Here is a 15,496-nt window from a genome sequence, read left to right as displayed (position 1 = left end):
GCTCATGACACTTCAAAGGACTGTACTATACTGAGCACATCCTTAAGTGGTAGAATCTCACATTGAAGTGCTTTTTCATCGACTTCCCTATCTGGTGCCAGATGAATAACAACATCAAGCACCATGTGATCAGCATAGGATTTGTGATGGGTACTACTGACAAATTTATGACAATGGCTCAAACCGTGTAATTCTGCAGTCTACACTTTGTAAGATTGGTTTGGGTTTCTGACAATGGTAAAATTTGATATGCATCATAATGACATGCATTCTGTCACCGTAATAGGTTGAGAGAAGGTTGCACATTTCATCAAATAATAAACTGGCCGGTTCTTGCAAAGGCACAAGCTGGCAAAACTGATACAAGTGCAGTGAAAGCCAGAAAAAAAAAGAAAGCCCTACACAGCTTTGCATTGCACACATGAAAAACCTGGAAATGTTGGCATAACTGTGTCTTGTAGAAGTCCCAATCTTCAGCTGATTAATCATAGGCTAGATAGGACAATGATTGCAGTGATGGTAGAGTAACCTGCTGCGAACGTGCAGACGTTATTTGATTGAGGATGGTGATGAGAGCCTCCTGTTCTTCTGCGAAAGGTTGCTGCTGGGCAATGAGATGCTGGAGTATTTCTTCCATCAAGATGTTTGTTGGGTGACTTAGCACTGATACTAACACATGGAGAAAACATAACTCTCACTCATCATCAAGTTTGTTATAGCAAGAACAAATGTGATTTATGGAACATAGTACTTTATAGAGCAACACATAAGATGCAGGTTGTGCAAAGCACTGAACACACTGACTGGATAACAGTAATACATTGTAAAGAACAGGCTGAGCCCTCATTTGTGATCGCTTAAATAACAGTGCTTCTTTGGCGGCTCCCGTGAGCGTGCCATCGGGCTGACCCAGGTAGCCTCTATAAGCAGCCCTGTGAACTGTATGGACACGCACACATTGAAATCGAGTACATCATGAGTGAAGATACACCAGTAAGTATAAAGATGATCAGGTAATAAGAGTCTTAAGGATGGAGGTAATTTTCTTCTATAAAAACCATCTTTGGTAAATTTAGAGAACTGGTATTCAAGGTAGACTATGCAACATTTCTTCTATGTCCATAACATATCTCATATAGGGATCTTGAGATAGTGCTACATGGAAGGATACAGACAGTCAAGTTTCCCTCACACCTCCACCATGCACTGTTAGTGAAGTATGTGTGAAGATTTGACAGGATATTGTGCCTCTGATTTGTTTCCTAAATTTTGTGACAAGAAATCAAATAATAGATTTTGATGAGTGCCTAGTGCTATGAAGTGTTTCTTGTTCAGAGAAGACTTCTGTAAATGAAATATAATTCCTAGCTTTACAAATGAGATCATGAACTGTTCTACAGGGTGCATATCTATCCAGTGTATGGTCAACTATTCTTTTAAACTTGAGCCACAGTTCATCTACACACTCCTGCCCTGTGCTGACAGTTTCAAGTTCTTCATTGGGATATGACACTACTGATTTTTTTTATCTAGTTTACTGAACACACATATCTTTCTACTTGTTTTCAAACAATCTAAACTCCAGGTAGAAATATCAATATCAACAATGCAGAAAAAGATAAGATTGCTACCTACCGTAAAGATAACATGCTAAGTTGCAGACACACAAGAAAACAGTGGCCGAGTCTCATCGAATGCTCTCAAGTATGTATGGTAAGGACACTATTAGTGAAAGAACATGTCATGAGTGGTTTCAATGCTTCAAGAATGGTGATTTTAATGTCGTAGACTGGCATAGTGGTGGAAGAGAGAGTGTTTTTGAAGATGCAGAATTGGAGACATTCCTGAGTGAAGACTCACGTCAAACTCAGGAAGAATTGGCACGATTAGTGGGAGTGACACAGCAAGCCATTTCAAAACGTCTCAAGGCCATAGGCATGATTCAGAAAGAAGGAACTTGGGTCCCGTGTAAGATGAAACCAATAGACGTTGAATGGCGTGTGTGTGTTTGTGAACAGTTGATTCAGATGCAAAAACGGAAGGAATTTCTGCATCGCATTGCGACCGGGGACAAAAAATGGGTTCATTACAATAACCCTAAATGCAAAAAATCATAGGGGTATCCCGGCCATGCTTCCATGTCGACGGCCAAACTGAATATTCTCGGCTCCAAGATCATGCTCTGCATTTGGTGGGACCAGCTCGGCGTCGTGTACTATGGGGTGTCAAAACGAAGTGAAACAATCACAGGTGCTAGTTATCGAACGCAATTAACACATTTGAGCAGAGCATTAAAAGACAAACGGATTTCTGCATCGCATTGTGACTGGGGACAAAAAATTGGTTCATTACAATAACCCTAAATGCAAAAAATCATAGGGATATCCCAGCCATGCTTCCATGTTGACGACCAAACTGAATATTCATGGCTCCAAGAACATGCTCTGCATTTGGTGGGACCAGCCCGGCGTCGTGTACTATGGGGTGTCAAAACCAAGTGAAACAATCACAGGTGCTCGTTATCGAACGCAATTAACGCATTTGAGCAGAACATTAAAAGACAAACGGCCACAATACAGCGAGAGGCACAATTAAGTGATTTTGCAGCACAACAACGCTTGACCCCACACTGCAAAAGAGGTCAAAACATAATTGGAAATGTTAAAATGGGAAGTCCTACCCCACTCGCAATATTCTCCAGACATTGCTCCCTCTGACTATCCCATGTTTAGATCAATGGCATATGGCCTGGCTGACCAACACTTCCGATCTCATGAAGAAGTTACAAATTGGATCGATTCGTGGACTGCTTGAAAAGATGAACAATTTTTTTCCACACAGGATTCATACACTGCCCAAAGGACGGGAGAAAGTAGTGGGCAGCGATGGAAAATACTTTGAATGATACATGTGTAACAAATTTGTTTCATTAAAGCCCCAAATGTTGGGGAAAATACGGTGGAAGCAAAGTTGTAGACCTTATAGTATAAATGAATGGTGTGTGTTTCTCTTTCTTTTTCTGATATGGATGTGACCAAAAGCTTATGTTTAAGTGTCTTTTAACTGTGCCCGACTGCAACTTTCTACTTGTTTTAGTCATCCTTTGAACTATGGTAGTCATTGTTGCCACATCTGCCTCATGGTCACTGATAACAGTTTTTATGTGGACATTCTCGAAAAGTTCAGGTTTCTTTGTTGCCATTAGACCTAAAATATTTCCATCAAAAGTAGGGTTCTGAAAAACCATATGCTCTAGATAGTTTTCACATAAGGCATTTAGTAATGTTTCACAGGATGTATTACCACGTCCACTACTAGAAAACTGTGATTTTCCCAGTTGATGTTGGATGATTAAAGGCTTCACCAACGATTGAGGAACTGACATACATGGGTTTGGTTACATCAGGAGATGTGGCTGGTGGGTGACAGGAGGACCCAATTACTATTTTATGCCCACCCTGGTACTGAGCCTCACCCAAACAATCTCACATGAGGCTTCAATTTCTATCTCTGAGGATCTTAGCTTCTTGTCCATTGCAACAAATACACCACCTACATTTCCCATTAGCCTGTCCTTTTGATATACACTTAAATTTCCCCCACAAATCTCAGTGCTATCAATTTCAGATTACAATCAGCTTTCTGTGACCAGTATTATGTGAGCCTCACTGCTTTCCATGAGTGTTTTAGATCCTGGCGCTTCCTTGCACATGCTTCAGCAGTTAACTACTAGCATTTTAATACTCTCATCTGTGGGTGGCAATCTTTTGGGTCTTGCTTGTATACTTCTGATTCTCATACAACTGGATGGAGAGTTGCATAAAAAAAAAAAAAAACGCTTATGTGCATCCCATTCACGGTTAGGTGCCTGGGTAGAGCATCTGAAGTGTAGTGTACACATGACCCATTTAAGGGAACCCTACAGTTCTCAACCCTATGGCACAAGTCCAGGAAGTCACAATCTTCCTTGTCACAGGACATTCTAGTTCAGTCCTTCCACTAGACTCACAATCAGGCAGACACAATTAGTTCTGGAGACAAGCTGCTAATCGTGAGCTTCCTTGAAACTCAACTGTGCTTTTCTCAACCTTCTCTGCCAGTCACTGGAATGATGCAAGTGTGAACTTGGAGCCTGGATGATGGGCATCATTTGCTCCATCATATGCCACAATCTGCAGTTAGGTGCACCTTGTGCCCTCAATGCACAAAACAGATGCTAATATCATAGCTTACTGACTAATAGAAGAGCTACAGATCACAGGCCACTTGAAGATGGAACACAATTCTGCAATAGGTTTCTAGTATCCTGGCCCGATGAGTTAGCACAAACAACACATTGATTGCCATAGTATAGTTGGGTTACCGACCCCTTGGGGCCATTTACTTTTTTTCAATATCCTGCTTTAGTTTGCTCCAAGTAAACTTGTTAAGTGCAAATAAAGTGAAAATATGGCATTTTAGTACCTTTTTTTAAAAATTTTTTTGGGTGAGTTACATATGATTCACACGGCCCCAGAGTAAAGGTACCAGGTGTGTCATTTGCTATGTCGCTAATAATTTTAGGTTTGTACTCCTGTCAGTTTTTCATTCCACAGCATTATTTGTGTGTGCTGTTCCACTATTGCTTTCCTGCATTGTTGTTACAGTCTTTATACAGTGTTGTTTTCTCCATAACAGAGTGATATTGTGGCAGAAGAAAATGTTTCGTAGAACTTATGAAGATTAACAAAGGGATGTACAGCAGCTTTTAGATGAAGTTACAGACATAAGTGAAGAAATTTCTGTGTCTTTATTTGGTCATAGGTCAGATGAATTTTTACCAGAGGAGACTGGAAGCGAAACCGGAAGTTCTGATGATGGAATCACATCAATGAAGGTAGGAATAAGAGTTTTATGTCCACATTCAGTCAAAGAACCAGACTTCACAGCTGTAAAAACCAGGCAACAAAGCACCTATAACCATGATAGTGCCGTAACTACTGCAGTTGATTCAGGTTCAATTGAAGTAAGTGTAATATCAGAAAGTTCTGAAGATGAAGATGACACACTTTAGAACAAATTCTAATGAGACTGTCTGAGGGCCAGTTGTGGGTAAAAATATGAAAGACTTCACATTTGTTCACTCCAGTTCTGGTGTAAATGCTTCTGTTGCACTAACTCTCAAAGGCAAGACACCATACGATTTCTTCAAATATTTTGTCACTGATGAAATTTTAGAATATGTGACTCAACAAACTAATTTGTACGCAAAACAAGTATTAGAAAGTCATTCGGTAACTGTTAATTCATGACTGAAAAAGTGGACTGCTGTCAGCAAAACTGAAATTCAACATTTTTTTAGGATTTTTGTTATGGGTGTCACTAAATGTAAAACAGAGGATTCCAAATTATTGGTCAAGAAATATGCTCTATCACAACAATGTAAAAAATGTTATGTTACACAATCGTTTTGAACTGCTTTTATGTATGTGACATTTTTCCGATAACAACCAGTGCCCACCAGGAAACTGCTTATTCAAAATTCAACCTCTTATTGACAAATTACTTCAGAGATTTCAATGTGCAGTTGTGCCAGAGAAAGAAGTTTGCATTGACGAAACACTTGTGCCATTTCGTGAAGACTGAGTTTCATTCAGTATATAAAGAATAAGTGCCATAAATTTGGAATTAAATTGTTCAAACTTTGTCCGAAGGGTGGCTACACCTGGAATATGAAAGTTTACTGTGGGAAGAATGTGAATTCTGGTGTTCCTCTTGCCACTTCTGTTGTTATGAGCCTTATGAGTGGATTACTAAATGAGGGCAGAATCTTATATACAGACAATTTTTACACAAGTGTTCATCTAACACACCAGCTTCTTGAACAATCAACACATTTAGTTGGTACTCTAAGAACAGAAAACTGAATCCTCACGATGTTGTACAGGCAAAACTGAAGAAGGGGGAACACAAGCAAAAGGAAAGTACCACAGGTGTAGTAATGCTGAAATGGAAAGATAAGAGGGATGTTCTGATGCTGAGTACTGTTCATAGAGAAGAAGAAGCAGAAGTTCTAACCAGGAAGAGCACAAAGAAAAAAAAACCAGCAATGATAATTGACTATAATCAGTCAAAGTCTTTTATAGATCTTTCTGACCAAGTGAAGTCGTGCTCGCATTGTCTAAGGTGGGGTGTGAAATGGTAGAGGAAGCTTGTAATTTAATTGTTGACAGGGTCAGCACTGGTAAATGCTCATGTGATTTACCAGTACATCAACAATAAGAAGATATCAATCACATAATTCAAAAAGGAAGTGACTTTGAGACTGCTCCATACAAAAGACGCCGATGAGCCTGAGACATCTCTCAGCAAAGCCACCAAGTTACCTGTAGATTGTGCACTTGTGAACATGGGAGCAGCCACACTTAGGTGTACAGTGTGCTATGAAAAAATGGAGAATGAATTTGGACGAGAGCAAGCTGTCAAGAAATGCAAACAAACTGCATGGAAATGTAAGAATTGTAACTCATATTTTTTGCGTGGAGTGTTTTTTCATAAAGCACAGGTGTTAGAGAAATAAAGTGGAATGACCCAATTTTTTCATTTTCATTGTTGTTGCAATTAGAGTTGAAGAATGTAAATAAAACTGTATATGGTTTGCAATCTAACTGTCTAAGTAATATGTCAAACTAAATAATAAAGAAGAAAAGTCTAATACGACTGAGCCATGTGAGTTATATATGTAACTCACAAATTCATATGTCAATAGCTACTCTTGAGCTCTTGAAAACCATAGGCCACGAGCATGATTGCTACTGTAGCCATAACCTATCATAACACCGAGTCTTAGAACACTCCTGTGAGTTACAACTGCACCACAGAGCTTTAAATGGAAAAACGTCCGTGAGTTGTATTTATTTCACGTGGGCAGAAGAGAACACTTCCTGTGAGTTATATTTAACTCATGTGGCAGTCAAAGTGTTAAACACAGATTTCTATAGATTTTACACTCTCTAAACTGTAAGTTCAGAGTTTCTTGCGACCATTTTCTCAGCAAGCCAATACAAAAAATCTGGAAACTTTAAAATTATCAACAGGAATCTAATCAACAGCTCTGCATTTCTCTTATCATTATCTTCCTGGTATCAGTAAAAGAAAATTGTTCTATAGTTAATAAGACTTAAGAGGTCTATTTTCTGTTACACCTCCCTCTCCCTCCACCCAGCATTAGACAGCTGTGTAAGAAATAAGATGGTAGAAAAGTAGAACACTGCTTTATTCTGAAATGTTTGAAAGTCATTGTGGATTGGACTTTACAACACAAGATACACAATGTTAACTCCAGGTAGTTGTTCCAGCCCTAAATAACAGTCTCCAACACATTGGAAACTATTCCCACTATGCTAAGAACATCAGTTGTTGCTTTCACTTTGTAAGTGATAGCATGTGCAAATCCTATGACGTTCAGTTTATACAAAATCAATAAATAACGTCCCTCATTAACCTTGCAGACCATTTATAACTACTGAAGAACTTCAATGTTTGGCCAACCTCCCAACCCCAGAAATATGAGGAGAGGGCCAGATTATACATCTGAGACTCTATCACTCTTTTGATATCTACCTCAAGATATTAGTCAAAACAAAACGTGGAACTTGTGGTGTCATGAAGTATTGATACCACACCAGGCAGAAAGCATCCTGAAGTTGGCAGTAAACCAGGTGACGGCTCCGCCAATCTGCAACTGTCTTAAAGCCACCCCTCCATCTGTATGTACATACGTAATCACCACTGAGCCGGCATAAAATGACACCGCAATGAGGTCAGCCCAGTCGACTACCAGTCTACTTGCACAATCAGCTGAAGCATCAGCCGTTTATAGTAGTGTTTCTGTACTCTGATCATTTATGACAATTATGCTCTGTTTACAGCATCTCTTGGACTTGCTATATGAAGTTACGTGAACATTGTGTTATTCAGATTATGCATACTTCTAACCATATCTGCTTTCTGTATAAGCTCCCAACTACTACTCGGCACCCAGCTCTGGTGGATACAATAGAATCTAAGATCGATTAAGTCATTAACATGGCAAAGAAACAAACCTCAAGAAACAATTAATGAATGAGAATACCAACATCAAACTTGACCAAAAAACAACCAACAAACTAATGGGACCTCCATGGAACTGGGTGGGGAATTGAAAAAAAAAATGTTATTCATTCACTGAAGTCAGCAAATAATTTTACATGGATTGGCATCTCCACTAGCTCTATAGAGGTCTAGCAAACAACACTAGACAAGCCAGAAGGAACGTATACAGCATGAAGAATGTCTTAGTGCTGGGAACCCACATGGCAAATGGACTATGAACTAATCACATATATGACAGGCGTGGCACTACCAAGACTACATACCATATTGTAAACAAATAGATGAGTAACATATACCACTGCAACATAAAAACAAGAACATCCCAGGCCTCAGCTATTTAACACATGATATCACATTTTAAAGAGAACTGGATATAATATTAACATGGAAGATTCATGTACATGGAAAGTTTCTTCCAGATTTCCAGTCTTTTGAATAGAACACTAATAACAGAATGTCAAGAGGTAAAAGTTAAATAGCACATATCCTCCCCTCTTCATTTTTGATAGCTTATGTACAATATAAATGCATGCATCAAAATACCCATTCTAGACTTGTTCATTATCTAATTTAGGTTTTCTGAACTTACATTGTAATTTTAGTTTTTAAGACAAAAAGTGCTTTAAAGTTGGCCAAATGTGTTAAATATGGCATGAAAACATAAACGTTAGACAACACTACAAATCAATCTACTATGAAAACCTATATTCCATATTCACATTTGTTGGATTTGCCAACTCAACCAAATTATCAGCCTTGAAACTTACACACCAGATTAGCCTGTCACCACAAGCAAGTTTCACACACACACACACACACACACACACACACACGCACGCACGCACGCACAGAGAGAGAGAGAGAGAGAGAGAGAGAGAGAGAGAGAGAGAGAGAGAGAGAGAGATGATGATGGTACCTTCTGAATAGAACTCATTTCAGTATTAACTCACCGCTTACAGGATAGGAAGGTATGCTAGTCATGGATCAAATCTGCCCAGTGGATTAATGACAAGACGTCTGTGCTCTGGCCAGGCTGGATGTGGTTTTTAAGCAGTTTTGCACATCCCACTAGGTGAATACTGGGCTCCTTCCCATTTTCCATCTCAGATTTACGTAACGCAAACATTTAGTACACCTTCTCACTCTTCCGTGGACATGTCATGGTTGTTTATGTGATGAAACGGCCGATCTTGTAAGTGCAGTTGATACAAAAAACGAAATTATAAAGTTACTACAAAGTTACATTGAGACATTAAAAACCGAACTTTCAACCATCAGGAAAGAAAACGATACATTAATACAAGAAAAGAAGTCCTGTGTGTGTAAAAACCATCAAACAGAAAAGCAAGATCACAAAAATACGAGTGAATGATCGGACTTTAAAAACATCATCATTTGAAGTGTTCCCGTTGATGTCTCGGTAAACTCAGTAAGCCAAAAACTGGAAGATAAATATAAATGGAAGGTGGTGACAAATGGCAAAAGGAAAAATAAGGCAACAGATACGCAACAAAAGGAAAATGACTTTTTAATAATTGGCGATTCACTGTTGAAGAATATCGCTGTCTCCAATTGCAAGATCAACGTACAACCTGGAATTAGAACGCAACAACTCGGTAAACATTTTAAAAGTATGGTAAATGCAAGACAAGCTACTACAGAACCAGATTCTGAAACCAGACATAATTATAAAGTAGTGCTTATAGATGTTGGAACGAATTCGTTAAGGAGCAGCAGTGAGGAAGAAATGGCAAACGAAACAAGAAACATGATTTGTTCTGCAAGAAATATGTGTGCAAGATCTCAGCTGATACTTAGCGGAATCATAAACAGAAGGTCAGGGAGTGAAAAATATATCACCAAAATAAACTGTGCTCTTAACGAACAATGTGATCATCTTGAGGCAGTTTTTGTAGACCCAAACAAATTCCTATGTGAAAACTCACTAGCGAAGGATGGCTTGTATTTAAATAGACTGGGGTCTGTAACATTCAGCAGAATGTTTGCAGATGTCTGCAAAATCATTAGAAGAAAGGGAAACTAATATGGCCTGAAGAGGGTGAAAAATCATACACTCTAGCTGGAAAAGAAAAATATAAGCACCAAACAAAAAAATTTGCCTCAGAATACAGCTCATAACATGTAAAACAACAAAAGAAAAATTACATAAAAGTACTTGATCAAAATATTCACTACTTTGGTAACAAAAAAAAATTAGAAGCAGAAGTACTCCTGAGTGAAGTAAGACCAGACATATTATGCATCAGTGAACATGGACTAACTGAAAGTAAAATAGGTAATGTTGCAATAAAGGACTAAAAACTAGCTAGTTACTTTTGCAGATCTAAATATAAGGGTGGTGGCATTTGTATATAAATTAAAACAGGTACTCTCCTAAAGAACGTAAACAGTGAAGATGATACATTGCCCATAGCAAGAGAAAAAGACTTTGAAGTTACTGGTATAGTGACAGAGGATTTTAGAGAGTTTTGTGTGTACAGATCACCATGTGGCAATATTAGCATATTTCTGAAAAAAATTGCTAGCTTATTGAGAATGAATATGAAGAGAAACCTTATTATGTGTGGAGACTTTAACATCGACATGGGAAAAGACACAAAAATAAGACAGGATTTTGAAGAATTGTTAATACAGCACAACATGAAAGTAACAATAACTGCACCAACAAGAGTGACTTCACAAAGTGAGACAGTTATTGACAACATAATCACTAATATGTGTAACTATGAGTCACATGTAGTTCAGACAGAAATATCTGATCATCATTGACAAGTAATCAGCTTTTGCAGAAGTAATGACACAGTGTCAGAACCAAAACGAACAACCAAAGAAATTAGGATCATCAGTGAACAAAATATCAACATCTTTAGAATAATGTTAAGTAAGGAAACCTGGAATGAAACCCTACAGGCCCAGAGTGTAAATGAAAAATATGATGCATTTATTTCAACAATTAAATACCATTTTATGTAGCATTTCCCAAAGTAAGGAGACAAGAAAGGCTGCAAGATCAAAGTGGATTACCAGTGAAATACTAGAACAGCGAAGGAAGCTGCAGGATCTCATACGGATGGGCGAAGCTGAAAACAATAAAATGTTTTAAAAAAGTATAGAAAAACAATAAGAGAAGCAAAAGCAATTGACACCACCATTACGAACTCCAAAAACAAGGCAAAGGTAGACTGGAATGCAATTAATGCTGAAAGAAAGGAAAAAGATTGGTCAAACAAAGAAGAAGGTATTAGGTCAATTAAAATAGACAACACAATGGTCACAAATGGTATGGAAATAGCAAACATACTGAATAATAACTATATCAGTGTAGTAGAAAGCTTAAAATTGGAAAGAAATAGTCAAAAACAGAAGATATTAAGGTACCAAAAAGATCATGCAGTACTATGTCCTTAAGATCAGTCACGAAAGATGAGCTACGTAAAACTATACAGAAACTGAAGTCCAAGAAAACAGCTGGTGATGAAATATCAAATCATGTAATAAAGCTGGTAAGTGAGCAGATAATAACACCACTGCTGAACATAACAAACTGTTCTTTCAGATATGGAATTTTTCTAGAAAGACTGAAGACAACGAAGGTGGTGCCAGTGTACAAGAAAGGGGATAAGGACGCCCCAACAACTACAGACCAGTTTCACTTATATCAGGTTTCTCGAAAATCCTAGAAATGTTTATGTATACAAGATTAGGTAACTATTTGGACAAACATAACATTCTCATACCCTCACAACATGGTTTCAGAAAGGGTAAATCTACAGAATCAGCAACTGCCAGTCTAACAGAATACATTTTACAGTCCTTAGATGAAAAAAGGGGTTGTCTCTGCAATGTTTCTGGATATTTCAAAGGCATTTGACACCATTGACCAGGAAATGCTGATACAAAAATTAGGCAACTATGGCATTCGAGGGCGACCAGGTGAATGGATAAAATCATACTTGTGCAACCGCAAGCAGTATGTATCATTAGGAAACTCATACCAATCAGAAACCAAACCCATCAAATATGGAGTGCCGCACAGTTCGGTAATGGGGCCATTGCTACTTAATGTGTTTGTTAATGATATAGGTGTTGAGGAGGAAGAAGAAAAGAAAATATTGCATGCTGATGACATGACAATACTAAATAGTGATCAAAATATGGAACAGCTTGAGAGAAGAGTATACATATCTGCAAATGTCACAGCTCAATGGCTGTTGGAAAATGAACTGGTTATAAATCTAAAAAAGACTATGTATGCAGTGTTTAAAAACAAGGAAAAGGCTGTAGACATGGATTTAGAGATTGATGGGAAAATGCTGGAAGAAGTAGAATCTGCTAGATTCTTAGGTATTCTTGTGGATAATGAACTGGAGAAAAAATTTTAAAAAATATTAATAATGTCTGTAAGAAACTGAGCTCTGTCATATTGTTAATGATTCAGTGTATCATGGACTTTTCAAACCATACTTACAGTATGGAGTGATTGTGTGGGGAAACTCAAACAAACAAGAGACAAAAGAAGAGTTTACAAAAAGGCAATTAGGACCATGTTAAGAAGAAAGACCTCTGAAAGGTGCAGAAACTGTTTCAAAAAGTTAGGTAGCTTAACTTTTTCATCATTGTATATATACAAAACAATAATGTACATCATAAAAGATAGTGAGAACTGGATTACAAATGCTAATGCACACACTCACTATACATGAAGGAAGAATGAAGTACGGAGCATACCCCACCGACTGGCAATGCTAGAAAAAGGACCCCAATACTCTGGTATCACACTACTAAGAAGTCTGCCTAAAAACCTGCAAGATAGTGTACTTAACAATGACTTTCCAAAGAAAATTGAAAAAGAGTTTTACAGTGTTGAAGAATACTTATGCAATTAAATTTGTATATATTGTTATTCATTATCAATGATGTAATAATGTAAGCTAAATGGGTAGAAAAATAATTGATAATGAATGTTACTACTTTGACATGTCCTATATTACTTGTACATTTACTGTACAGAATGTAATCTTACAGGCTCAAATAAAATAAAATTCAATTCCACACAGAATTTACTCTATACACAGAGAGGTTGGGCACATTGCTTCTGTTGTAGAGGAGTGACTAGGAGACTGATAATCCTTCCTGTTTCATCTCCTTAAACACTTACTCAGTATTAACAATCATACTTCCCACACTCCATACATGAATTGAACAGAAACAAATCCTAATAATGGTACAATGAAATGTACCCTCTGCCATGCACCTCACTGTTGTTTGCAGAGTACAGATGCAGATATAGACATCAGCATCTGGAATAGATAATATAAAAGCTATTGAATGACATGTAGATTGAGGTTACGTGGAAGACAAATCCGATCACTTTGATGAATTACAAATTACTTCATTTGTGGGCCAGTATCCCCTATGTTCTATTCAATCTACACTTCATTCAAGCCACTGAAAAAATAAACTCTGTTGCTCATTTGTAGGGAAACATTCAATGACCAGTGTTTGAGACAAGATTTATTTTATTTGTGTAGTCTTCTGTATTTTATAATGTGTGCACTCGGACATAAAATAGCACTAAATTATCCATGAGAACCACCTATCCAAGAAAACATCCATGACTGCTGATCTTTATCGATTCAGCTGTGGCTGATGTCCATGCATTACAAAGTATGTTTATGAAATACGACATTAACAAGCATATAGCTTCTGGCAAAAGTTTATTTACAAAACAATTCTATCCAGTCTTATTAAATCTGTCTTTTATTGCTGGAATATAAAATTCATTTATACAACAACAATGAAAATACTGCATTCAGTTTAACGAGAAAATTTAGTTGCAAAAGGTAGCGTTTATTTGTATCAAACTATAAAGTATATGCCAATTATATTGTGCCACACATACATATGAAAATACCATTTGGTCATTATATAATCAAGATAGAGAAGAAGGCAACAAGTGACTTCCTGAGCTTGAAATTTGATAACTAAATTGTTGAAAGCTTACAGCAATGAACACACTCTTTCAACTGCGAATGCAGCTATATTGCTTCCAACTTTGCTTTTTATTAATCTTGAAGGACGAAGGCAGGCCATTATAATACTTTTATTAGATTCACTCATCGTTATTCCACAATTTTATTTAACAGTGCATATTCCTCGGGCGAACAGAATTCCTTTTATCTTGAAGGCACTACCATTTCGTTAATCTATTAATATATAGTTCTATATAGTACTAACGCCCTCGTGTATCTGTTTGTGATCCATAACAGCCATTACTCAGCTGTCAACTAGTTATTTCTTCTTCTCTGCGCTAACAACAGTACTAATTTGCTATTGCATCTAAATGTATGACAACACAAGAAATAACGTCAGTTAACCTTTTTTTGATGTCCATACTCTCAAAGTACGATCCATTGCAATGTCTACAAAATAATCTATTGGCTTCACGATGAAAGGAATGCACGAGAGGCCTACTGCTGTTGTTATCCACTTCCTAGTGGATTTTGGAAGTTTAGTTGTCTTACTAAGAATCAGTAAAGACGCTGCGCAAATACGGTTTATTGTAAATCCAGGAATTATAACGGAAGCAAAACTTTGCCAAAGAAGAGTATCAACCGCCGCTAACATCACATTTCTCCGTCTTTGCTGCACGTTGTCGCATGGAATCTGAAATATTCATAACTTTTTGACGACACAGAAACAGTGGAAAACATACGCACTAATATACTTTCATGCTGTCTACGTGAATAAGAGTTATTATTCATTCACCTTAAAAACTTTATAGGTTTTATCTATAGTATCAGCAACAACGTACGCACTAGCTATCCCATAGCTTAGATATACCCATTTTACATGGATTAGTGGTCGAAAGGATTCACCAACTTCATTCGCGTACCCTAAATAAAAACATGAATTTCAATATTACGAAACGTAAACAACTTTAAAATCATTTCGGAATGTGTAATTCAGCGTTACCTAAGAGCCTAAATGGGCTATCTCTAAATATGTCTCTTTCTATGTCTGACATTTTTTTGCAATTCTTATTAATTTAATTCTTATTTCTTTCTTTTCTATCCAGGAACGGGTCTAATACACTGCCATTATCACAACATAAAAATATTAAGCAAATCAATTCACAAATTGTTGGCCCCCAACCAGAAATACCGCTTCGTCTGCAATTGGCAGGGGAGCCACCTTTTTAAATGTCTATATTCTGACTTACAATAAAATAGTAAGTAAGGTTTATGGAAAAGAAACTTGAAAGTTGAAACTAAAAAGGGAAGATGTCTCTCATAGGAAGCAAATGTGCTGCAGCACCTAACAAATGGTATAATTTGGTGCA

The 15,496-nt window shown here is 37.4% G+C and overlaps 1 protein-coding gene across 1 annotated transcript; it reads right to left on the bottom strand.

Moving 5' to 3' along the window:
• Nucleotides 1-14,017: 14,017 nt before the first annotated feature.
• On the bottom strand, nucleotides 14,018-15,331 carry LOC126418875 (mitochondrial fission process protein 1). The gene is made up of 3 exons (XM_050085875.1): nucleotides 15,130-15,331; nucleotides 14,923-15,050; nucleotides 14,018-14,820 (listed from the first exon to the last, which is right to left on the bottom strand). The coding sequence occupies exons 1-3, from the start codon at nucleotides 15,179-15,181 to the stop codon at nucleotides 14,527-14,529; spliced, it is 474 nt and encodes a 157-aa protein (XP_049941832.1). The 5' UTR covers nucleotides 15,182-15,331; the 3' UTR covers nucleotides 14,018-14,526.
• Between the last annotated feature and the right edge of the window lie 165 nt (nucleotides 15,332-15,496).

The sequence above is a fragment of the Schistocerca serialis genome, chromosome 9 (genome assembly GCF_023864345.2).
Source record: "Schistocerca serialis cubense isolate TAMUIC-IGC-003099 chromosome 9, iqSchSeri2.2, whole genome shotgun sequence".
NCBI classification, from domain to species: Eukaryota; Metazoa; Arthropoda; class Insecta; order Orthoptera; family Acrididae; genus Schistocerca; species Schistocerca serialis.
The sequence above is the reverse complement of the archived record's forward strand: the minus strand, read 5'-3'. Positions and strand labels throughout refer to the sequence as shown.

Bases quoted from the DNA above. Each gene is read 5' to 3' on its own strand.
- LOC126418875 (XM_050085875.1), bottom strand. From the start codon at position 15,181: ATGTCAGACATAGAAAGAGACATATTTAGAGATAGCCCATTTAGGCTC. The intron at 15,051-15,129 runs GTAACGCTGAAT...GTTTTTATTTAG, and splicing joins TAGCCCATTTAGGCTCTTAG to GGTACGCGAATGAAGTTGGT. The intron at 14,821-14,922 runs GTGAATGAATAA...TGAATATTTCAG, and splicing joins AAACCTATAAAGTTTTTAAG to ATTCCATGCGACAACGTGCA.